This window comes from Aspergillus sydowii (genome assembly GCF_001890705.1).
Source record: "Aspergillus sydowii CBS 593.65 unplaced genomic scaffold ASPSYscaffold_8, whole genome shotgun sequence".
Classification (NCBI taxonomy): domain Eukaryota; kingdom Fungi; phylum Ascomycota; class Eurotiomycetes; order Eurotiales; family Aspergillaceae; genus Aspergillus; species Aspergillus sydowii.
Window position 1 is genome coordinate 381,710 of NW_024467866.1, and position 21,349 is coordinate 403,058.

General features: G+C 51.2%; 13 protein-coding genes across 13 annotated transcripts; 6 read left to right on the forward strand and 7 right to left on the reverse strand.

The window, feature by feature from the left end:
- Positions 1-20: 20 nt before the first annotated feature.
- On the reverse strand, positions 21-1,526 carry ASPSYDRAFT_154895 (uncharacterized protein; the record flags this gene model as incomplete). Its single annotated transcript, XM_040842406.1, has 3 exons — positions 21-506; positions 592-1,363; positions 1,402-1,526. Coding segments are annotated over 3 exons (1,383 nt in total), but the record flags the coding sequence as incomplete, so codon positions are not given.
- Positions 1,527-1,976: 450 nt separating this feature from the next.
- Positions 1,977-2,983, forward strand: ASPSYDRAFT_91227 (SDR family oxidoreductase; the record flags this gene model as incomplete). The annotated part of the gene is made up of 2 exons (XM_040852448.1): positions 1,977-2,700; positions 2,784-2,983. 2 exons carry the CDS (start codon positions 1,977-1,979, stop codon positions 2,981-2,983), a joined length of 924 nt encoding a protein of 307 aa, XP_040700723.1.
- A 458-nt stretch (positions 2,984-3,441) lies between these two features.
- ASPSYDRAFT_70034 (uncharacterized protein) lies at positions 3,442-4,373 on the forward strand (the record flags this gene model as incomplete). The annotated part of the gene is made up of 1 exon (XM_040850493.1): positions 3,442-4,373. The coding sequence occupies one exon, from the start codon at positions 3,442-3,444 to the stop codon at positions 4,276-4,278; it is 837 nt and encodes a 278-aa protein (XP_040700724.1). The 3' UTR covers positions 4,279-4,373.
- A 53-nt stretch (positions 4,374-4,426) lies between these two features.
- Positions 4,427-5,658, reverse strand: ASPSYDRAFT_1180782 (uncharacterized protein; the record flags this gene model as incomplete). The annotated part of the gene is made up of 2 exons (XM_040840362.1): positions 4,427-4,629; positions 4,671-5,658. The coding sequence occupies 2 exons, from the start codon at positions 5,656-5,658 to the stop codon at positions 4,427-4,429; spliced, it is 1,191 nt and encodes a 396-aa protein (XP_040700725.1).
- Positions 5,659-6,283: 625 nt separating this feature from the next.
- Positions 6,284-7,395, reverse strand: ASPSYDRAFT_79981 (putative FacC-like extracellular signaling protein; the record flags this gene model as incomplete). The annotated part of the gene is made up of 1 exon (XM_040851020.1): positions 6,284-7,395. The coding sequence occupies one exon, from the start codon at positions 7,393-7,395 to the stop codon at positions 6,457-6,459; it is 939 nt and encodes a 312-aa protein (XP_040700726.1). The 3' UTR covers positions 6,284-6,456.
- Positions 7,396-8,896: 1,501 nt separating this feature from the next.
- On the forward strand, positions 8,897-10,597 carry ASPSYDRAFT_91231 (uncharacterized protein; the record flags this gene model as incomplete). The annotated part of the gene is made up of 4 exons (XM_040852449.1): positions 8,897-9,317; positions 9,370-9,674; positions 9,722-9,843; positions 9,904-10,597. The coding sequence occupies 4 exons, from the start codon at positions 8,897-8,899 to the stop codon at positions 10,595-10,597; spliced, it is 1,542 nt and encodes a 513-aa protein (XP_040700727.1).
- A 231-nt stretch (positions 10,598-10,828) lies between these two features.
- On the reverse strand, positions 10,829-11,180 carry ASPSYDRAFT_155129 (uncharacterized protein; the record flags this gene model as incomplete). Its single annotated transcript, XM_040842427.1, has 2 exons — positions 10,829-10,928; positions 10,981-11,180. Coding segments are annotated over 2 exons (300 nt in total), but the record flags the coding sequence as incomplete, so codon positions are not given.
- A 3-nt stretch (positions 11,181-11,183) lies between these two features.
- Positions 11,184-11,444, forward strand: ASPSYDRAFT_47197 (uncharacterized protein). Its single transcript, XM_040847389.1, has one exon. It carries the CDS (start codon positions 11,201-11,203, stop codon positions 11,354-11,356), a length of 156 nt encoding a protein of 51 aa, XP_040700729.1. The 5' UTR covers positions 11,184-11,200; the 3' UTR covers positions 11,357-11,444.
- A 206-nt stretch (positions 11,445-11,650) lies between these two features.
- On the reverse strand, positions 11,651-12,780 carry ASPSYDRAFT_205846 (uncharacterized protein). Its single transcript, XM_040843890.1, has 4 exons — positions 12,620-12,780; positions 12,263-12,566; positions 11,888-12,137; positions 11,651-11,828 (listed from the first exon to the last, which is right to left on the reverse strand). Exons 1-4 carry the CDS (start codon positions 12,654-12,656, stop codon positions 11,739-11,741), a joined length of 681 nt encoding a protein of 226 aa, XP_040700730.1. The 5' UTR covers positions 12,657-12,780; the 3' UTR covers positions 11,651-11,738.
- Positions 12,781-12,933: 153 nt separating this feature from the next.
- Positions 12,934-13,761, forward strand: ASPSYDRAFT_133928 (uncharacterized protein; the record flags this gene model as incomplete). Its single annotated transcript, XM_040840658.1, has 2 exons — positions 12,934-12,967; positions 13,013-13,761. 2 exons carry the CDS (start codon positions 12,934-12,936, stop codon positions 13,621-13,623), a joined length of 645 nt encoding a protein of 214 aa, XP_040700731.1. The 3' UTR covers positions 13,624-13,761.
- Positions 13,762-13,954: 193 nt separating this feature from the next.
- Positions 13,955-14,458, reverse strand: ASPSYDRAFT_91234 (MAPEG family protein; the record flags this gene model as incomplete). The annotated part of the gene is made up of 1 exon (XM_040852451.1): positions 13,955-14,458. One exon carries the CDS (start codon positions 14,456-14,458, stop codon positions 13,955-13,957), a length of 504 nt encoding a protein of 167 aa, XP_040700732.1.
- Positions 14,459-14,708: 250 nt separating this feature from the next.
- On the reverse strand, positions 14,709-15,978 carry ASPSYDRAFT_47199 (LLM class flavin-dependent oxidoreductase). Its single transcript, XM_040847390.1, has one exon. The coding sequence runs from the start codon at positions 15,948-15,950 to the stop codon at positions 14,787-14,789; it is 1,164 nt and encodes a 387-aa protein (XP_040700733.1). The 5' UTR covers positions 15,951-15,978; the 3' UTR covers positions 14,709-14,786.
- Positions 15,979-16,792: 814 nt separating this feature from the next.
- ASPSYDRAFT_59375 (DUF3433 domain-containing protein) lies at positions 16,793-21,058 on the forward strand (the record flags this gene model as incomplete). Its single annotated transcript, XM_040849689.1, has 2 exons — positions 16,793-20,796; positions 21,046-21,058. 2 exons carry the CDS (start codon positions 16,793-16,795, stop codon positions 21,056-21,058), a joined length of 4,017 nt encoding a protein of 1,338 aa, XP_040700734.1.
- Between the last annotated feature and the right edge of the window lie 291 nt (positions 21,059-21,349).

The following is a 21,349-nucleotide window of genomic DNA, read 5'->3' on the forward strand; positions in this document are numbered from 1 at the left end:
TCCCCGTGTCTATATCACAGCTACACAACCAACGACGCAGCAAGCATAACAAGTCCCCCAAACCCATCCATGCCAGAACACCACTCCTCCCAATCTGCAGGACTCCGGGAGACAATCTCCACATCCAAGACCGTATGGGATAGAACCGCATCCCCACCCCGGCCATGGTCATGGCCATCTTTATCCAACCTGACCAGGCTGCCACTCGCAGCTATCCCAAATGCCGTCTGATGAAGCCTCGGGTTTCTCTCAGTTTCAGCCTGCCATACAGCTTCGTCATTTGCTTCCCAGAGGGGCTTCTTTGCCGGCAGTGGCGCGAGGACTAGGTCTGTTGGGAGGTCGCATCTGGCTGCGGGCTCGAAGTAGACGAGCATGTTGATGATCCGGTAGATGATGGATAATCTTCGTCTTGATTCTTCGAAAATCCATTCTTTCCAGGTTATCCCTTCGTCGTCGTCATCGTAGAGCCCAGACGTGAGGTCGTGAACAGCATCACCACTGCAAAGCTGTTGAGCAATAGCCTGGTATTCCCGTATCCCATTAGCACTGGCATGAAGGAGAGAGGGGGAGAGAGAACGAAGTTGAACGTACAGTAACAGCAGCTAAGAACAGAAAATCCAAATTATTCTCATCCGTCTCCCCCTCGTCCAGCCGAATGAGAATATATACTGTCAGCGCTTGCATTGCGCCGAGCAGTCCCCACCTATTTAGCTTGGACTGGTAGTCTCTTGAGCATATCCTGTTACATTCAGTTCGGACATGCTCCCAGAATGACTTTCTGTTTTTTCCTAGGGAGGTGCCGAGTGTTTGGATCAGGGTTATGCAGTTAGCTAGTGGATTGTAGGTATTATAATTATTCTGGACTTCGTAATTCGGAGCAAGAGATGGATGTGCCAGTGAGTGAGGGTGGATAAACGGTGGGAGTGTATCCTCGCGCAGCATCATCAGGAAGTAGGACTTGAGGGTGTGTAGGATGAGAGTTGTTGTTCGTTTCCCACCGGTGTTTGATTCTGGTCGATGGACGAGAAGGCGAGGGAGGCTTGGGAGAGGTGGAATTGTCAATTGAGGATACAAAGATTGCTGACCTTGGACTTCGCCAGCTGAAGGGTCAGAATGTGTTGACTGATACCCAGCAGGCTTTTCGTTCGACTGTAAAATTGGATCCAGAAAGTCGAAGCTGGCAAAGTTAAGATCAAGGCCAGTATCATAATTATCCCAATTGAGAGGCTCGATTTCGCTGGAGAATCCGAGGTTCACAATCCCCGAATAGGGCCCAGAGTCAGGTATGGTGAGCGCGGGATTAGCCCCACGAGGAGATCTGGAATCGGAAGTGGAACCCGTCGTTGGAGACACATCGCTGTCTCTATTTCTCGAGGTCAAGCTTGGATAACGACATTCCACTCCCTTGGCTGAACACCTGGAGCACTCAGGCCGCCTGTTATCACACCGGGCCTTCCGCCGCGCGCAGGCAATACAAGACCGGGGCCTCTGAATCGGCCCGGCTCTTCTAGAGCGGCAATAGTATCCGTGCCTCTTTAGCGTCGATTCTAGAAAGCGTTAGCACTCAGAAACAGGGTTAGGAGGCTGATGAATGTGAACGCACGCTTGTTGAACGGCTTGTTGCACAGCCCGCAACGCAGGACAGATTGTATCTCCCGCTCAGCATCCATTTCAAATTGTACCACTGCAGTTTGAAATGAGGAATGGGATTATGAGGACCGAAATTAGGAGGATATCTGCCACAGAAGGAGTGAGAATTGAACGAAGAGGCGCATTTGTCAGCATCGATGACGCCGGGACGGACCAGATTAGCCCTAACTCGATGGCGGGCGGGACATTTTGTAGAGCTTCATATTGGCATATTGTACACTCCGTTCTTAGCTATATAACGACTCAACAGAGCACCCAGATCATACTTCACATCAAGCAAGTTAGGCTGCACTCTATTCATCCATTCTAACATAACTCCCACCACAATGGCTCCCTTCCCATCTGCAACGCGTACCTGGCACTCAACCTCTTATCCCTCCATCTCTCCGACGAAACCCTCTCTCTCCGCAAAAGGAAAGACAATCCTGATCACCGGCGGAGGCACAGGAATTGGCGCCGAAACAGCCCGCTCCTTTGCCGTAGCAGGAGCATCCAGAATCGCCCTCCTCGGCCGACGGATCCAACCACTCCTCGACACCAAAGCCGCGATCGAGCGGGAGTATGGCCAGACCACAAAAGTCTTTGTAGCGCCCACCGACGTGACAAAGAAGACCGAAGTCGATGCAGCGTTTGAGAAGTTCGTCTCTACCGATACCGACACTGGTACCGGCACCAAAAGCGACATCGACATCCTGGTCAGCAACGCCGCAACAACCGGTCCATTCGAGGGCGTGGAAGACGCAGACCCCGCGGAATTCCTAAACGGGGTGGACGTCAACCTGAGCGGCGCATTATACGTCGCTCAAGCATTCTCGCGATTCGCGGCCCCAGATGCAGTCATCATCGACGTCAACAGCAACGCCGCGCACCTGAACTACGGGCCTCGCTTCGCGTCCTACAGTATCGCCAAACTGGCGGTTTTCCGGCTGTGGGATATGGTTGGGTTTGCGAATCCCCGGTGGAGTGTTTTCCATATCCAGCCTGGGGTTGTGGATACGGAGATGAATCGGGCTGTGGGTGGGGTTAAGGCGGTGGGGTATGAGGATCATGGTATGTTGGACAGACTTCTATTCAGGTCATGATCTTTACTGGGGGATGCGTACAGGTGACTGACTGACTTGGTGATTGGCTAGTTTCTCTTCCCGGCAGCTTCAATGTGTGGCTTGCGAGTTCTGAAGCACGGTTCCTAAAGGGGAAGTATCTGTATGTGAACTGGGATGTAGACGAGTTGAAAGAGAGATCTGGAGAGCTTGAAGGGAGTACAGAGCTTAGTATTGGTCTTGTGGGATGGCCGTTTGATACTGAGGGCTGGCAGTCCAAGTGGGATGCTTAATGGAGATAAAGAACTGGAAGAATTCGAGAACATGTTGAATGTGTTGGAATTTGTTAAATAAATGATTAACGTGGTTTAAGAAATAATAAAGGTCGGGTTCCTTAGTTGGCATAAAGGCGTTATTAAATGGAATTCACGAGAATGTTTCACCAGAAGGAATGATCCTCTGTCTATCCTCTTTGAGGACTATTTTACATTTTCATAATGAATAAAAGGATGAATCGAAAAAAGCAGACGTCTGAATTTGGCAGTAACGGGCTGCATAAAGAGATACCTGGGAAATGGTCCTTCTTCAAGGCAGTGAATGACTGGGTGAATAATATTTCACGGAGAGCATTAAGAATAAAGGCCAACTGGTCTTTTGCGAAGGCGAAACACAACTGGCATAAATTGCCCGAAGATTCCATAGCAAGTAAAGACATAGTATTTCTATTTCTCATCTCGACTGACTGCTCACTATGTCTAGCCAGAGTAGCATGAGCGACGATGACGACCTTCCGAACCTGCGCGAACACCGCGTTGGATTGTACGACGCCCCGAACGGACAGCTCTATTTCGGGATGGGCAGAGTGTGTGAAGTTGGATACAACTCTGGTGGCAGGGACAGCACGTACTTTCGTGTCAGGCCGCTACCAGGCTACGGACGAGAGGGCAGGTATCAATTCCGGGACATCTTTGAGCACCAGCCCATGCCTCAACAGTACTATACGCAGCCTCTGCCTGAAGGAAACAAACCAAAACGGTTTGAACCACCGACTAAGGAGCTAGAGAGGGTCCCGAAACTTGGCGAAGAAGCATTTGGATTGTACATAACACCTGACCACATGCACTATCACGGGGTTGGGAGGGTGATTGCTGTGTGTCAGGGGGCCAGTCCCTGCAACGGGACCCTTATAATCCATGTACAGCCTATAGCAGGCAAGACTGGCGACAAATACCGGTTCCACGACCCTACTTTTCAAACATATATGCACGACGACAACCTGCCCAGTGCTCCCTACCCCGAGGGCGCAGGAAAGAAAGGGAAAAAAACAGGAGCATTCCCCTCTCTCCCCCCCAATCCAAGCCTAGGCGAAGAGGATTACGGCGCATACATTGCGCCTAATGGGCAGTGGTATTGCGGTGTTGGCAGGGTGGTGAGAATTGGTGTCAACGCAGTGGATACCACACATGCCTACGTCGAGCCGATACCAGGTAAACGCGGAGGTCGCTATAATTTCTGCCACCCCATTACCCGCGACTGGATGCCCGATGATCAACTTCCCTGGGCTAGGCAGGATGCTTCTACGTTGTAGAGCCTTTTCTTGGTTTACCTGTGGGTGGTCTTGCTGTAGCCATCACCAAAAGTAGTATTGTTGTAACCTAACTGGAGTAACATGAAAGCAAACAGAATGCAATGCAAATTTGAGTTATGATTTATGAAAACACTTATCCTGGATATCATCACTGTTTAAACCTCGTACAACCAATTCCGTAGAAGCAGGCCAGTTCATCTTTGGCTGTGCATGTCACGACTCCCCGTGGGTTGACACCTCTCCACCGGATGTCGTCGTCGTCGTCGTCGTTTTCGTCGTTGTCGTCGTCGCCGCCGCCGTTGTTACCGTTGTTGTCGTCGTCGTTGTCGTTGTCGTCGGCGTCAGTGTCGGCTTAAGTTTCGAGGCATTGCGTTTCTGCATCCAGTCCACACTTGCCGGATAAAAGGACATGATCCGCTTGATTTGCTCGATAAGCACCGGGTTCCGCGACTGCGCCGGTTCCAAATACCGCTGAAACTCTCCCTGATGCTTATCGCAGATCTCCTCGGTGGCGCGATTATCCTTCCGGGTCCTTGGATGGCCGATCGGGCAGTGGAATGCTGCATTGCGGTTCTCATATATGATCGCAACCAGGTGAACGGCGTCGACATCCAAATTCACTGCTGCCATTGCGCTGTCTTGACTGATAAGGTGGGCTATGCACCGACGGATGAGTTCGGTCTTTGAGCTGCCACCGGCACCGTTGTTGTCCCCGGATGCTTCGTCTATATGATTGTGGAGTTCGCCATGGGCACTGTCCTTGCGTTCATTCTTCAACGCCTCCAGCAGGTTCCCAGCGCGTTGCGGAAACCCATCGAAGCCCAAGTCTTGAGCGGCGAGGCGAATGCTATTGAAGACCCGACCGGCGTAGTCGCCTACCAAGGCCAGGAATCGAACGCGTCGGTTGAACTCCCTGCTGGAGAGATCCCTCGGTGCGGTTGTCGAAGCATTACTTGTAGTAGGTATGCCGAATATGCTGTCGGCCTGTTTGATAATTGCATCAAATGAAGTATCGTTATGCTGCACTTGGCTGGGAGCCTCCTTGGAGACTTGATCCATGGCATTTGATTCCATCTCGAATGGGAGAGGGGCCCCTTCAAACAGGCTGGCTGATTCCAGGGGATGCAACTGCTGGGTTTGGGCGGCTAGGAAAGGTCCCTGTTCCTCTTCGTCGCCGTCGGCCTCTATTTTGTTTGATGACTCGGTGGAGATGATGGGCGAGCTGGACGAACCTGTTGAAAGCCTGCGTTCCACTGTTCTTGTACTCTGGTCGGTGCCCTCTTTGCTGGATGATATGCTCCGGCATCGGGATGGGATCGGGCTTCCCGTTGAGCTTTTAGGCCTGGCTTTCTGCTGTGCGTTGCCTGTTGAGGTTTCCATTCCGTTTTGGTCGGATGGTTGTTGAGATGTATCAGCGGGCGGCTGGCCAGGAAAATGGTGGTACTAGTTATGACTGCTAATTGGCTTGTATTTATAACTGGTTCTGTGAAAATAAGAAGGATATCCAAGGTGTAAATGGTCGTTGATAGACGGGATAGATAGATGAAGCCGTGGATTATGAAGGGAGGAAATGACCGGGGAGATGCGTGTTTTTAACCCAGAGCTGGATAAAGAAATGCCATGGAATCTGATTCTGCTTGATGCTTCTTTCTTTGCATATACTCAGCAATGTCTACGGGATCTGTGCTAGGTGAACGGAGCAACGCACAGCCTCTCCTTTACTTCGCTACAACTCTGTGCTGGAACAAGGCACCCTTGCACATAGTCCATCAAAGCAATTCAAGCCTGACAAAGTACCCAATCATGTCATTTGAACCGCTAGCCAGTTTGTCGTTGTATAGCCTGCCTTTCATCGCTGGAGCCCGGATTGCAACTCACGAAAGAGACCTTAGGAACAGGCGGTATACAAAATTAATGTCAAAGCCATAAGGACAATGAGACTACTCTATCATGTTTGTAAAGTAATAGCGGGCTCTACAGTTAAGTAACCGGTCTTGTTCTGTTGGCGTTACACAAGCCCTATATGGTGGCATTATAATTGACTGCTCCATCGTTGTCAGGTACCACAAATAAAGAATAAACGCGATTTCGCTAGACAGGAATATTGAGACTTCTACTGGTATATACTGGACAGACTATGTGCGAAAGGCCTGGGTGATTGGCCGTGGTGCATGGTCCTTATACCAACACGTTCTTATAGAACAAATTACTGCGGCGATCACCGGCCTTCCCAGACGCAAAGCCCAAGAAGAGTCTCGCCTCGCCATCCTCAGTCTTATAGATTGCCAGACCTTCAGGCTCACGGAACTCAAGCGTCGACCCGGCCTTCGTGACAACAGGGCCCTGAACCAGCTTCCCAGTATTCAGATCCATCGACAAGACCTCCGAGTTGAGCTCCCCCCCATTCGCCTCGTACGACTCCCCAGTGAGAATATAAAGATACTGCCCATACACAGCGTAGCCCTGGTTCACACCCGTCATCGCACCCAGATCATCCTTGACATTCGGAATCTCCCAATCAACCAGCGGGCTCGAGAAATTCCCCTCCTTCGCCTCGTCCAGCGGCCAAACAGCAATATTCATCTTCCCCTCATACTGATACCGCGCCACGAACCGCTCATAAACAGGATCAATCGTCGCCGTGCCGCGCTCGAACTTGTCCTCTAGCGGTTTAATCCGCTCCCTGTCGTCCTTGGAACTATCCAGCGTCTTGCCGTCCTCGAATTTAAACCGCCACAGGGCCGTCCCGTACCCGCTCTTCGCGGCGTCTGTCTCAGACCAGATATATGTGTCCTTGCCGACGGGCTCGGCGGCGATATTCACCCCGTGTCCGCACGCAATCAGATCCATGGATCCGAGCAGGTTGCCGGAGAAATCGACCTCGCTGATGGTGAGGTCGCCCGAGGTGGTGCTTGTGCCGTCGCGGCGGTTGACGATGAAGAGGCGCCGGTTGACGTTGTCAAAGGCCATGGATTGCTGGACGGTGGAGGCGGCGGTTTTCTTGTGTCGCCAGAGGTCGTGGGAGGGCGTTGTTAGATCGAACCGTTTCGAGGAGGGGATTTGGGCCAGCGCGGTGGCGGCCGCCGTTAGGGCTGTGAAGATTGTGCTTGCGCGCATGGTGTTAGATATTGGTAATTTGAGGGGATCTGTGGTTTGATCTTGTAATGGCGAATTTCCTGCCTTTAAATAGTTAACTATCTACTCTCAACCTCGGTTCGCTGGGCGATCTACGAGAATACGAGGTATAAAGTATAAATATAGAAATCCCACCTGGTCCTGGTCATCTCGCTTAGATCCGCATACGGCGCATGGAACCGATCAATACGAGGATCGTCAACCTTTCCAGGCTTCCAGCTGCTAATTTATCCACATGTGTTTGGATGAGAGAGCTGGATGGCTTGTTCCTAGCAAAATACTTCCGTGATCAGGGCTAAAGATCTGCAAAACCCCAGCTCGTGTTCGAGATCTGGTCGTGGATTCTCCATTTGTCCGTATCTGAGTCGTGATCTTACTACGAGCTGAGCAGTCAGACCTGGATGAGCCAGTTCTACTGTATTCAGGAATGGGGTTTGGCGAATCGAATGGTACCTGAGTTGTTGCTCTTCGCGTCAAAAAGTCGGATATACAGGCTGACCAGGTGGATAGTAGAATTGGGGTCAGACGTTCGGGTATATTAAGCCATTTATGAGACTGAGGTAAAATGTGTTGACTACTCCTGAAATTGGGATATGGGTTCCAGGCATCCTGGTGCAGATTACGGGTTGGCCGGTTTAGGGCATGTCTACCCTAGGTGGCTGCCCTAGGCATCTACCAATTGCCAGTTATTAACAGATATTTTCTCATCATCCCAGCATTTATCGTGTGAGCCTGAGAGATAGGGTGATGGGCATAGGTTCGACATTGAAAGAAGTTTATACTACCAGGGCTTTCCGCATGAGATGCTCAAGACTGTGCATGAAGATGGAGTGAAGGTTATTGGGGCGATGACGTAGGGCTACGTTGATAATAATGAGTGGGAGAGTTACAGGGAGCAGTATGGATTGCAGGGGGTGAATAGGACGGATGGGAGTGCGATGCCTAGGAGGAGGCTGAAGAAGAGTATCTTTGACTATGTGGATTTCTTTCAGAGGCATTCGCAGTATAAGGTGGATGAGCAGGGAAAACCGTATTATACTTGATATGTGATGAACGGGCTGCAGCTGCGGTTTATTGTTAGGGGGTGGGATGAATGTGTGGATGGAGTGGCTGCGGTCATGGTGTATGGAAGTATATTGGGTGAGCTGATTGAGGTGAAAAAGAGCGAGGAGGACAACGAGGAGGAGAATGATAGAGAGGGGGAGGGGGAGGAACAGCTGAGTAGATACCATCTCTTTAATGTATATAATTCGTTGATTAGGGCATGCCAGACCAGGCAAGCACTACCCAATTGGGTAGTTATCTATATTGTGATATGATTGGCTGGACTGTCATTCACCGAGCTACGCCCGAGCCCGCCGAGATGCCCCGATGCACGCTGCGTCCCTGCATATGCCAGTTTCAACGTCCACCCCGCCTGCTTATCCGCAGAAACTTCACATTACCTCTATCACTACTGAAGTTGTAGATACTGTCGAATATCATGTCAGAGCGCGAGTCTAGTGCCTCCAGCGGAGCACAGCAGTTCCGCTTCGTGCCCGAGAGCGGCCAGTCGGATAGTTCCTCGAGCACAGCGCGCCAGTTCCGTTTTGTCTCTGAAAGTGGCCATTCGGAAGCCCGGAGCCATGCGATGCGCGAGCACTGGAAAAGGCGACATAGACGCAGGCAAGAGGCCAGGTTGAAACTTAGGCCGAGCTGCAAGACTTTGCTTCCCCGGGATAGGAAGCTGCAAGAATCTATATTGAACCAGGATTCCTCCAATCAAGAAGATGGAATGCAAGAGCATTATTTTGCCGCGCAATATTTCCCTGGATTGAATCAAATACTGTTTAGCTCCCGTCCAGATCCCTTCCAGACTTGTCCTGTTCGTCTGACAAGCCAGCATCAAAAATTACTATACCATTGTATGCATCAGTCTTGTGTTTCAACTCTAATACGGTAGCTTACAAATTCCAGGGATAGGTGCTCACGCCGTGATGATGTTTGAATATCTAGACGCCTTGGATTTCAACCCTATGAGAGACGTGTGGTTTCCTCTAGACCTTTCAAATCCATCGTCCTTTAATTGCATCATGGCACATTCTGCGGCCCACTTGGCTCATCTTTATTCGGGGACACCCGCACAGCGTGGTACAAGATCGTCTGATGCGTTGAGCTATAAGCTCGAGGCAGTACGGATTCTGCGATCTTGGCTTATTGACCCTGAAAAAGAGCTAAGTGATGACTCTTTTGCTGCTGTTATTCGTCTTCTCACGTTTGAGGTATTTCTTCTTTCATCATTTTGTGTACGATTCTAATATGTGAATAGAGATACTGGGGGTCTGTCGGTGAATGGAAGATCCATCGTGACGGTCTAGAAAGAATGATCCAAGCCAAAGGCGGCGTGCACAGACTACAGAATAATTGGCGTTTAGAGCTCGTTGTCTATCTGTACGACATCTCGAATACCCATATAATGCCGGCAATGTGGCACACTGACGTTTAACATAGTGTGTCTCTCATGTCTCAACCCTCATGGTTCGAACCCACAAACCACTTGGAGGATATATCCCAATCTCCATTCCGATCGCCAATCAACAGCCCGACTCAAGAGTCATTAGATGTGCAGAATGTCCGCTGTCTGTGGCTTATATCTTTTATTCAAGACATGAGAACGTTCATGGGAACCTCCTACAGTGCAAGACTGCCCCTCTTTCCCTCCCTGCACTCGGCAATGGGCCTTCTACTCAATAAATTCATGATATCGCACAAGATCCCCTCGTCAGAAATGAACGATCCAGACATGGAACACGAGTTGCTAGGATGTTTATTCTCTGTCGGTGTTGTGTTGCAGGAGTCGATATGTCATCTTTCGGAAGACTCATTCCAGGAACATTCATTAAACACGCTGTCGGCGTTGGAGGACGCGTTGAGAAGCTCGCAGGAGGCATGGAGCAACTCGATTCCGAATTTACGGTTCTATCTTTATCAGAGTTTTATGTGTCTTTTTGACTCTGGGGAGTTTCAGATTAATTATGTTAGGGAACTGGTTGATGTTCTTAGCACGTTGAGCTTGGAGGCAAGGCAGGGTGCTGAGAAGTGTCTTTTGAATTTGTTCTATTCCTTGGGGGGGAAGGGGGATAGATCTTTGATTGACGATGGGTGGACGCCTGATTCGCTGCTGTCGTCTGTGCGTGGACATTGAATAGATGACTTTCCATCCTATCAAATACCCTCTTCTAGCTGTACCTAATTTTTTTGATGTTGAGGTATATACACGAGTATGGAATGTTAATACTTGAAACCACGCTACATGTCTTACTACAAGATCAATTCATGGTCAAATATCACTAGCATTGACAAAGGATACATTGATGAATACATAGCGAGCAATAAAGATACCAAAAGAACTGCGAATATACCCCCAACACAGCACTCAAGACGAGCCCCGATACTGCGTAGCATTCTCACAAGCAGAAAAATAACCCGGGCGCCGTTCCGTAAAACATTCAATAGACGGCTTGAATATATGTAACCTGCAGTACAATTAACACTGTAATTCTTCTATGAATTTAGAATAGTACATACCCATTTTCAATCAAAGCCGGTCGTATGACAATTTCCCTCTCACCCTCGGTAAACGGAACCGTGAACAGAGTACACCCGCAGCGCCGGCAAAAGTACTTGTCCTTGGGCTTCCCACTGACAATTCCAGTAGTGATTGAAAACCTGGCAGCCAGGCCTTCCGGATCGTGTAATGCGAATTTGGATGAAAAGTAGCTCGCTGTCTAGTTGGATTGTAAGTAATATGTCCGTCCTAGCTTGTGTGGCCTTCAGCCGTAGACAATACGTGGCAACGTACTATCTGGCAGGGTCCCCCAGCGCCTACACTGCAGTCTTTACAATAGCAGCAATAAACGGCGTTTGGATGGCCTTGGACTGTGAAGCTGATGCCCTCGCATAGACATTTTCCGGTGTGGGTGGCGGTATGGCTTCCTTGGGTAGACATGTTCAAAGGTTGAGAATAGCTTAAACAGGTGATTTCTTTTTTTGGAATACCTTTAATGGACTTATGGCACGTATTAAAGCTGGCTTGCAATTACGACTGAAAGACAGGAGTCTCAACCCCTCGGCACACCCGATTCGGGACTTGAAGCCGACGCCGGCAGGTCGTGATAAGGTTGCAGCCGAAGCCGACAGGATCCACTCTATGCGTCGGGGTACATATTAACTGGCTTATCATTTTCACTTGTGGTCTCGACGGCGTGCGCGTCTAACTGGCTTTATGTAGGAATCGGGGTAAATCCAATCATCCACCCTATATAGCCATGCCAGTCACTCTTATGCTACCAAGTCTCGCAGTACGGGCGAATGGCAATTTCCGATGTCATATGAGCCAAAGGCTGCGTATGGAGATACCAACAACTATCGGCAATCTGCAATTCGAACATCAGCAAGACGGAATAAGCCATTTCGAATTTCGTCGACGACTAACAGCAGCAGGATCCAACTTAGCATCCCAGGACGAAAACGGCTTCAGCCACCACGTCAAAGGCATTCGAACGACACCATCAATGATCACATGGGAGACATGCACCCCCTGCGGTTCGAACTCGCGGGCGAGACCTTGCGTCAGCGCTCTCAATGCATGCTTGGAGATGGCGAATGGCTGCATCCAAGCGTTTGCTTTCACGGATGCCGTGGCGCCAGTGAAGATTAAGGTGGGGACAAGTTCTGGACCTGTGCTACTGCTTCCTCTGGCGGAGAGGAGAAGTGGGAGTACGGCTTGGGCGAAGAGATATGCCCCGGTCCTGTCCAGGTACTAATCAGCAACTCGACTCGGCATATTCATCCTGGATATTATGTGTACAGTGAAATATCAAGAGCATGACCTAGGTCAGGCTCAGACTGCCATAGAAATGGCTTGGGAAATGGACGACTGCTGGCGTTGAAAATTGCCCCGGCACATTTCGCTCCAAACTGCTTTTTTATACCGTTGAAGGCGAGTTCCACGCTGGCCTCGTCTGAGATATCAACCTGGTAGCTGACAGCAGTGCCCCCGTCCGCTTCGATCTGGCAGACCAGCTCGCGAGTGAACTCTGTGGACCTTGCCAATAATGCAACGGGGTACTGTTTGGCGAATTTCCTGGCTAGTGCAGCACCTGTTCCGGGACCTTTAAACTGTCAGAGCCCAAGCACAAACTTTTGATCTGATGCAGCTGCTTACCGACTCCGGCTATAATGGCGAAGGGTTGTTGGTCCATTTCAAGGGTATGGGTGCGCCTCGATGCTAGTAAGCCGATTACAAGAGGTATATCTTGCTTTATAACAGCAACCGAGATAGGGTTTGCCGAGGCCAGGCTCTGATCACTAATCTATGCTGATCACAACGATATCCGCATCTATTAGGGAGGGCGATGATGAATCTGTTATAAATAGACTATTTCACATGATGTTTCTTTCGATGCTTTTTGGTGTATAACTGCCAACCGTTGCCGTCAAGTTGACAGATACCGGAGATCCGTATTCTCAAGCGGTACAATGACTTCACCCTTTGTGCTTATACTGGCTACTGGTAGGGCTTCACTCTGCATTTTGCAGCTAATCTAACAAATAGCAGGTTCATCCGGAACCGACACTCAAATCGCACTCAAGTTTGCACCTCATTATCCCATTGCATTCCTCTGCGACGCTCAACACAACATGGATCACTCTGTCAAGGCAGTTCAGGATACAGGCAGAAAGGCAGCAGTATTCAAAGCGGAGCTCTCTGCCAGCGAGCAACTACCAGCATCTATTTCCGCCATTACCAGCCATTTCGGAAATCGATGCGCCGCGGCAATATTCCAGTTGCGCAACGAACCAAATACCGCAGTGGCCTCCGGCTTTCTTGAGCAAAATGCTGTCCAGTTCCGTGAGAAAGCTGTATTGCCGATTAAAAATGCCTACGCCTTTGCTCGACAGGTAGTTCCGCTACTGCTGAATCACGCCGATGGCTCGGGCTACCCCCCTACTTTAATATTTGCCGGCCCATCTGGGGACTCGTACTCGGATGAGATCAACGACGGCGCTCTGGTTGCCTTATCCCGTAGCTTGGGAAGGGAGGTTGGGAAGAAGGGCGTCCATGTTTGCCATGTCAAGTACAAGAAGGGCCCCGGGGTTTCTTCGAATAGCCCAAATCCAGAGTCTGTAAGTTATCTGCGACAGTTGAGTTCTAAGTTCTTTGACTAAGACCGTCATACCCAGATTGCTGTAACGTATTGGCATGTGCATACGCAGCCTTTGTCTTGCTTTAGCAATGAAATCACCATATAACTGAGCATGGTTGTGTACTGTTAGGATAAATGGGTTTCGAAGGATAACTGTGCGTAGTGGTGTGGGTATCATATCTTAATATTCCATTATTCCCTCTAAAAAATAACAGTAGAGCGCAAAACATATTACTGAGCTCAAACAGAGTTTCTTATCAATAGACCTGTTGAATTGACAATTTCCTTGACTGCGTCTGACAGTACAACCAGAGGTATCCAGAGCATACAACCCATTTTTATAAAGCTGACCACTATGCAGCACCATTGAACACCTTCCCAGCGCGCCATATCAACCGCAGACAGACAATATTACTCCCCCACCAAAGCAGCGGCCTCAGCGCCGCCCATCCAAACGTCGCACTAAACACATAATTTCCCCAGAACGCAAATCTCAACCCCGTATAAGCCATCGCCGCAAAGTTAACATCAGCAGTCGGCAACCCCGCAACCTTCGCCAGGACAAGTGCAGTAGCAAATACAGGGAAATGATCCATTGAGTTCGCATGCGCCGCTTCATTGCGCTTCAGCCGATCAAGCTGGGCCTGGGTGATTTTGCCCTCCGAGACTGCTCGGGGCCCGTACTTGTCGAGATCGCCGCGGGGGCTGACTTGGTTGTCGATCTTGTAGAGCATTTTCAACCCGCGGGCGGAGGAGAAGGCGTAGGCCCAGAGGGCGTTGATGATGAGGTACCAGGCGGTCAAGTCCTCTGGTTCGGAGCCTGGCGTGAGGCCATGGTTTGTGGCGATGGAGGACATTTCGAAGGTTGGGTATGGATATGTGAACGGGAAGTGGAATATGATGCAACAATTCGGAGACAGGCGGTCTTATAAGTTATCACTCTGACTGTGATCTACAAGTGGGTATCAGTGATGTCTGGATGGCTCCTTTATTGGTTATTCGTATCCCCAACCATTCGGTTCCCTGATTCACTGGCCGAGGCTGTCCCACTCTTCTCGGCGCATGTGGGAGATGGAGAAATCGCAAGGCTTTCCGTTGTGGGATAGACTGTTGACTGATCCGGCTATACAAGTATATTCTCAGGAAGAAGTATATTATTGACCATTTATGTGGTAGTTTATGCTGTCAAACTCTCAGGCCGGCCTCCTTGAGGAGGGGAAGAATCCTGGCCAGAAAGTAGTCAAAGTCCACCACCCAGTCGTAGAACCCTAACTGCACGCCATCGATGCCAGTTCGATGCAGCGCTGCGAGCTGCTCAACAACTTCCTTCGGCGACCCTATAACCTCGACATTACCACCAAGCTTGTATCCCTGCTTTCGCGGGCCAGTCTGCCCCCGCCATGCATGCGCATCGCTATCATAGCTCCTGAACGTCTTTGTCTCCGTAGTATCCGCTTCAATACCCCCGACAATGCCCTGTAGATACTCCTCGGTTTCTTCCGGCGTATCCCTGGAGACAACAACAGGGTTAATCAAGACTTTAATCTCCCGCCCTGCTGCCCTCGCAGCATCTTTGATATTGCTAATATGCCCCGGCAGCGACTCCAACGCACTCTCGATATCCGCACCCCCAGGCGAAGTAATAAAAACCAAATCCGAGTACTTGACAGCAAAATCCACACCCGCGGGGGACCCCGTCGCATTCACCAGAACCGGCCGTCCAAACAGCGGCTTCGGCGTCACCCACGCATTCTCCAGTTTCCACGACGACACTTTCCCCTCGTATGTAAGATTCTCCGTCTCCCCCCAGAGACTATTCACCACGTCGAAGAATTCCCCAGCCATCTCGTACCGCTTATCATGCTCTATCCGATTCCATCCGAACATCTGGTGCTCGATTGCGCGGTGGCCCGTTACGATATTCACACCCCATCTTCCCTTGGAGATATGATCGAGCGTCGCGCCGTATTTGGCGATGTGCGGCGGATGTAACGGGCCGTAGAGAACGTGAATCGTCGAGATGAGGAGGATGTTCTTCGTGGCAGCGGCCATTGCGCCGAGGGCGATGAAGGAGTCTAGTGAGGCTTCCCCGTCGTATCCGCCCTTTGGGAGCCATTGCATGCGACTGAATGCGATTTCGAACCCGGCGGCTTCGGCCTTTTGCACGATGGAGAGGTTGTACTCGAAGGTCCAGCTGTTGCTTGTCGGGTAGGAGGAGAGGGTGCGGTCTTGCAGGTCGAGGAAGACGCCTAGCATTAGGGGTTGGCGCTGGGCGAGGGTGAGAGGACTGTTTGGGAAGTCGAGGGGGGTTTTTAGGGCTGGGCCGCCTTCTCGGATGGATGTGCTCATTTTGTGAGATGTCTTTTGTCTGTATCTGTTTGTTCGTCCTGGGGTCCATGGCTTGATATATGTCAGGCGGGGTAAGATATGAAGTCATCTGGAGCTAGGATGTCGATATGTTTGACAAATCTACCTGGCCATTGTCCTCTGATGGTGTGATAGTACTTGGCGGAAAAATATCCGGAATCATAAGGTACTGTCAGCCCAAGTTATCGAGTTATTCCGGCCCACGGTTTATAAAGCAGTTACATTATTCATAAACCTCAAAGGCCACGGAGCCTAATCTAAAGTGAAAGGTAAGGAAAAGCCTCTGACATGAGAAGTAAGTTTAAACAGCCGAACAGGTCGTCTTACTCGTAACTCACACAGTTGCGGGCTCGAGAATATCGTCCTACCGAAGACCAAGACAAATTTGGGTCCTGCTCTATACTTGCCTTTCTTTCAAGGTGGAATAACAGGAGATGGGCCAACCAAAGCTAATTAGGTCATGCTAGGATTGGTGGCATATTTTTATAATCCAATGGTCATTTTCCCATATCGTCAACTGAAATTTCTGTAACTATAAGTATCTTATATTATCATAGACATACGGTCTAGCAGGTGCCAGTACAGTAACAAGAGTGCGGCTGAGCCATGCAAGCATTCAGACCTGATTGGCCTGTGCAACCACACCAATTGACACCAATGATAAGCAGTCGTTTGTTAGCTATTACTGCAGTTTCACGCCGAGGGATCTGCGCAATGCAGGATTAGCCTTGCACTGCCTGCTTGGGCGGCTCCCATAATAAGCCGAAGCCCTCTGGCTGCTCTGATGTGACAGCCGCAGACCCTGATTATTTCCTTCCCCCACCATGCGCTATACGGCCATATTCAACAAGACTACTGGTGCCAGGCGTCGGGTCTCACCCGAATGGGTGCCGCCGATGTTGAGACCGGTGGCCCTCGTTTCCCTCGCTGTGTTTTCCTTTGCACTTATCGCCGCTCTGGAGATCCTGCGCCATTACACCGTCGCGCAGGTCTTATCGCCGAACAATGGGGGCATACTGTTTTCAGCCAGGTATCTGCCAACTCTAGCTTTCATCGCGCTTGGCTACATCGTCAAGGGAGTAGCCTCTGATCTGAAGAAGATCACCCCCTGGGCCAATATGAGTGGGAGGTGGGCCAGTGGCAGCCACACGGTCCTACTTGATTATATCAGTGCACTGGAAATCGTGGCTGTTTTTTCCGCGATGCGCAGGAAGGACTGGGCCGTGTTTATTGGGCTGGTCTGTACTTTCATCTGCGGCGCACTCGTCCCCCTCGCCAACACACTCGCCTACGTGGACTTGTTCGCCCCCAGGAATATAACAGCTAAATTCACCCAGACGTCGGCTTTCCGGTTTGACAACTCACCCCTGGTCATGACCAATGGCTCTTTGACAATACCCTGGAACACCACGGGGACGGAGCCGTATGCTCGCGCAATCTCCGGACGTCTTGGAGGCGCCCCTCGCACACTGTGGACGGCCGGGAATTATGTCTTCGACCAGTTTTCCGTGCCCAGCGTTCCGAACGCAACTGCTACCACCGAAGTGAATTCCATCGTCGCTGGGATAGACTGCCAACGGCTTCGGTACACCCCTAGGCCAATTCTTGACATCGTCGAGCTCAACTTGGAAGCGAGCCCAGATGACCTGGAAGCTGCGGGGTGCAATGTAGCCCTCGAACTTGAAGCCTTTGCCTCTCCTGAACCTGAAGAATCTTCATATCCTAGTGCCTGGCTCAACATCACGCAGTGCTCGGACGGCGGAGACGGTGGTGACAGGGACACGCGAATCCTGGCGACCTACCTTTCTCTTCCTTCTCGACGGCCCAACGGCACATTATACTACGACAGTTCGTCCGTAACAGGGCTCATCTGCTCGCCGCGGTTCACCAGCCAGCGGGCCCGCCTGTCCGTGAACAGCACAAATTCCGAGATTACGGCATTCGAGGTATCGTCAGAACCACAGACTCTGGATATCAAGACCAGCACGGAAGCTCTGTGGATTTACCTGCAGAATCCATTGGATTCGGAAATACAGGAGATGTTTGGCAGGGCGCAACTGGTCGGTTCCAAAGGGGTATACAACCCAAACACTAGACCTGTGGCGAATATGGCGAATATCACATCTGCCATTGGCTTTGGTCCGGTCCGGCGTGACACCTTTATGCAGGTGGCGCTGCAGGGACATCCAGAGAATGCCCCTATCGGACAGGACGTCTTTCAAGGCGAAGTGACGGAATTTGCTGGCAAGGTGTGGGCGGAGGTCATAAGCTTTCTGGCACGCAGTGAAGCGTCCAACGAACTACCCGGTAGTATCGCCGTTACCGACGAGAGAATTCTACTGAGAGCTCCCGTGGTGAGGACTTGTCAAGCATTGCTGGCGCTCCTGGGAATCGTTGCCATTATCTGCGCGCTCCGAGGTCGCCCCAAAACCGTGCTGGAGCAGGACCCCGGCTCCCTGGCTGCTGCAGGCGTCATGCTCTCTGCCTCGGATGTAGCTGTCGAAAGGGAGATGGCAAAGCATGCCCTGTCGTCGACACAGTCAATGACTGCTAGTCTGCGCAGTACGCGGTTTATGCTGAGGCAACGCAACGCAGGACAGCAGCCCGGTGTTACACTCGACCTGGGTCGAGGTTCTACGGGACAGGACCCGGAGGAAAGGGTCGTCGATATGAACGGATATCATCCGGCGTCAAAGGACCCTGATGCAGAGACTCGCGTGGCCAAGGGTGCTGACTTGGGCGGGTGGAGGCCCCTGCCATTGCGCCTCGTATCCAAGGTCGCTCTCGAGGTAGCGGCTGCGGTGGTGATGATCGGATTGGGAATCATGCTGTGGCAATCAGACAAGCACAATGGACTCTGTGTGGATACGCCAGTGTCGTCTGCGGCTTTGCCACTGTCTACGTCGGCCATTCTCGTGCTTTTTGGGTATTGCTTTGCCGGAGTGGATGCCGCAGCACAGGCGCAGGCACCGTTCAATGTCTTGCGGAAAAGGCCCAACAGTCACACCATCTTCACAGATGATTTGACTCTGCTGGGGCGGCTCTCTGGGTTAGGGTCTGGGTGGATGAACATCACGCTCTTTGCCTCGGCCGCCTCGTATATCCTGATTATTCCCGCCATGAAGCTCGTTGCAGCAGGGCTTTTCTCTCCGATAAACACACAGGTGGTCGACACTGTGAGCGTGCAGATGGATACCAGCTTGACAACGCACCTGCAGAATATGCACCTCGAACAACAGTCGGCCAACCACTCGATAGATAGAACACCCGTTATCAAGCAGGCCTGTGATTTTGCCGAATGGGAAACGAACCCCGTCTTCAACCTGCGCTCCAGGCCAGGCATCGTTGGCAATCTCGTCTTGGACAATCTGACAACCGTCGTTGGGACCAAGAACGACATCTCAGACGGTGTAGTTGAAGCTCGTGTTCCCGCGATTGCAGTTGATATACAATGCGAGCCCATCCCTTCTTCAGATTTTAATGTGTCACTAAGCCTTTACGGGGATCATTTGCAGGGCATACACTTTGCCTGGGCATGCACGACAGAGCGCTGTTATAGACCCCAGTCCTTCCCCAGTGGCTTTTTTGCACAGACTGGCTTCTCTGCAGAGATCCCATCTTATTCTGGAGCGGTCAGTTTGAATATTCAGAATGAATCGAGTCTTGAAACGGACGGGATACGAGCGTCTGAATCTGTATATTCAATGTACATAGCAGATCTTACATCTCTGGGGGGTTCCATCCACTCATTCAGGAACATGACGCCCCTGCCCTACAGCGCCGATGATAACACCACCGTATGGGCCACGCCGGATACCTTGAACGTTACGATACCTCCTGTGGTGGCAGCCCATTGCAGGAGGAATCTCACCATCGTCGACGTCAACGCTACATTCACCAGACCGACCGCAGTCGCCATTGAAACCGGCGCACACTTGCTTCCCTGGAGACCCGTCTCCGTCGATTCCAACTCCATCCAATACGTCCGGCCTTATCCAGACTTCCAGCCGGAGTACTTCCAGCCCCCAAGGGTGGAGTTTGGCCCATACGGACAAGTCTACGTCAATAATCTGATAGACGGAAAGCTATGGAGTAACTCACTCTGGCCATCTCGAGGAAGCAGTCGAAACTTCTACGAGCTGCTAGCAGCAGACGCACAACACAGAGCCGGGAACCTGTCGAGACTGCTTACCCCCGCCGGACTGGCAGACTCCGCAGCGCGCATGTACACAGCCTACTGTACTCAGATCCTCTCCGAGCTGCGTACCTTTGCAAGCGACGATATCTCGTTAACCCCGTCCACCAACCAGACACAGACAGTCCCCGCGAGGCTCGTCCACTCCCAGCTGCGCGTGCATCAGGATGCCAAAACCACATATATCCTCCTAGCGCTGCTATGCACAATAGCCTGCTTTGCGCTTCTGGTATTCTGTCGTTTTCCCGGTGCTGCGGTCCTACCCAAAGAGCCGGGGTCTATCGCGTCCAGATTCTCCCTTCTTGCAGACAGCACGCTGGTCAGACGGCTAAGGCAGGAGAAAGTGTCGGACGTGAACGAGATGCGCAAGTGGCGCGAGCCTACGGCTCTGGGATGGTGGCGTGATAGTGATAGTCCCCTTACACTTTCTGATACGCCTGGCGGATATTTGTCTTCAACGTCGACGTTGACGTCGACGTGGAGGTGGGGAGTCGATATTGGGCAGCATGTCTTGCTGCAGAGCTGGAAGGATGCTCCACACTGTCCTCCTTCTCCTCCTGGTACCTCTGCTAGGTCTCCTTCTCCTTCCCCCTCCCAGAGTTCGACGCGGAACTCCCTAGGTTCTACGCCAATGCTCCATGAGCTCCCCTTCCAGCGCGGGGTGGACGGGGTATCACTTCCGGAAACGGAATCGGACAGCCAGCGGAGTTCTATCAGCAGTATTGACGTTGATATACTTCAACATGACAGAGGCCAAGGCCGTTTCAGCGACAGTGACGCAACTTTGCAGGCTTAGAGGTTTGCTACGGCTATCAGGCATATTACGTGTATCTGGAAGAAATATAGACGAGCTATCAAGACATATACCAACAAATAGTGCAGTAGCAGTCTCTGAGAAATCCAGCGGAGCTCCGTATATTCCATTCTTTAACTGCGTCTGATACATACGAACACTCTACGCACGGGCCCATCTTAGATTGTAGCCACTGCGACAAGGCTGCGTCGATCGAGTGGAGTTGGCGCTTGCTGCTGCTTTCTCGTTGTGCTCATCGCCGTCACTGGCTCCTCTGATGGACCAATCCGTTTCATCTGGCCACTAGCCTTGCCCCAGACGCAGTGCGGCGCTGTCCTCCCTTTAAAAGACCCAATCAGGCGTTTTTCCTGGAGCCAAAATCAGATGGATCGA

What these genes read in the sequence shown, in the direction of transcription:
- ASPSYDRAFT_47197 (XM_040847389.1), top strand. Translation starts at nt 11,201, where the DNA reads ATGTCCGTCCTAGCTTGTGTGGCCTTCAGCCGTAGACAATACGTGGCA.
- ASPSYDRAFT_205846 (XM_040843890.1), bottom strand. Translation starts at nt 12,656, where the DNA reads ATGGACCAACAACCCTTCGCCATTATAGCCGGAGTCG. An exon ending in CGCCATTATAGCCGGAGTCG is followed by an intron (nt 12,567 to 12,619) that starts GTAAGCAGCTGC and finishes GACAGTTTAAAG; the next exon opens with GTCCCGGAACAGGTGCTGCA. An exon ending in CATGCTCTTGATATTTCACT is followed by an intron (nt 12,138 to 12,262) that starts GTACACATAATA and finishes AGGAAGCAGTAG; the next exon opens with CACAGGTCCAGAACTTGTCC.
- ASPSYDRAFT_47199 (XM_040847390.1), bottom strand. Translation starts at nt 15,950, where the DNA reads ATGAGCACATCCATCCGAGAAGGCGGCCCAGCCCTAAAAACCCCCCTC.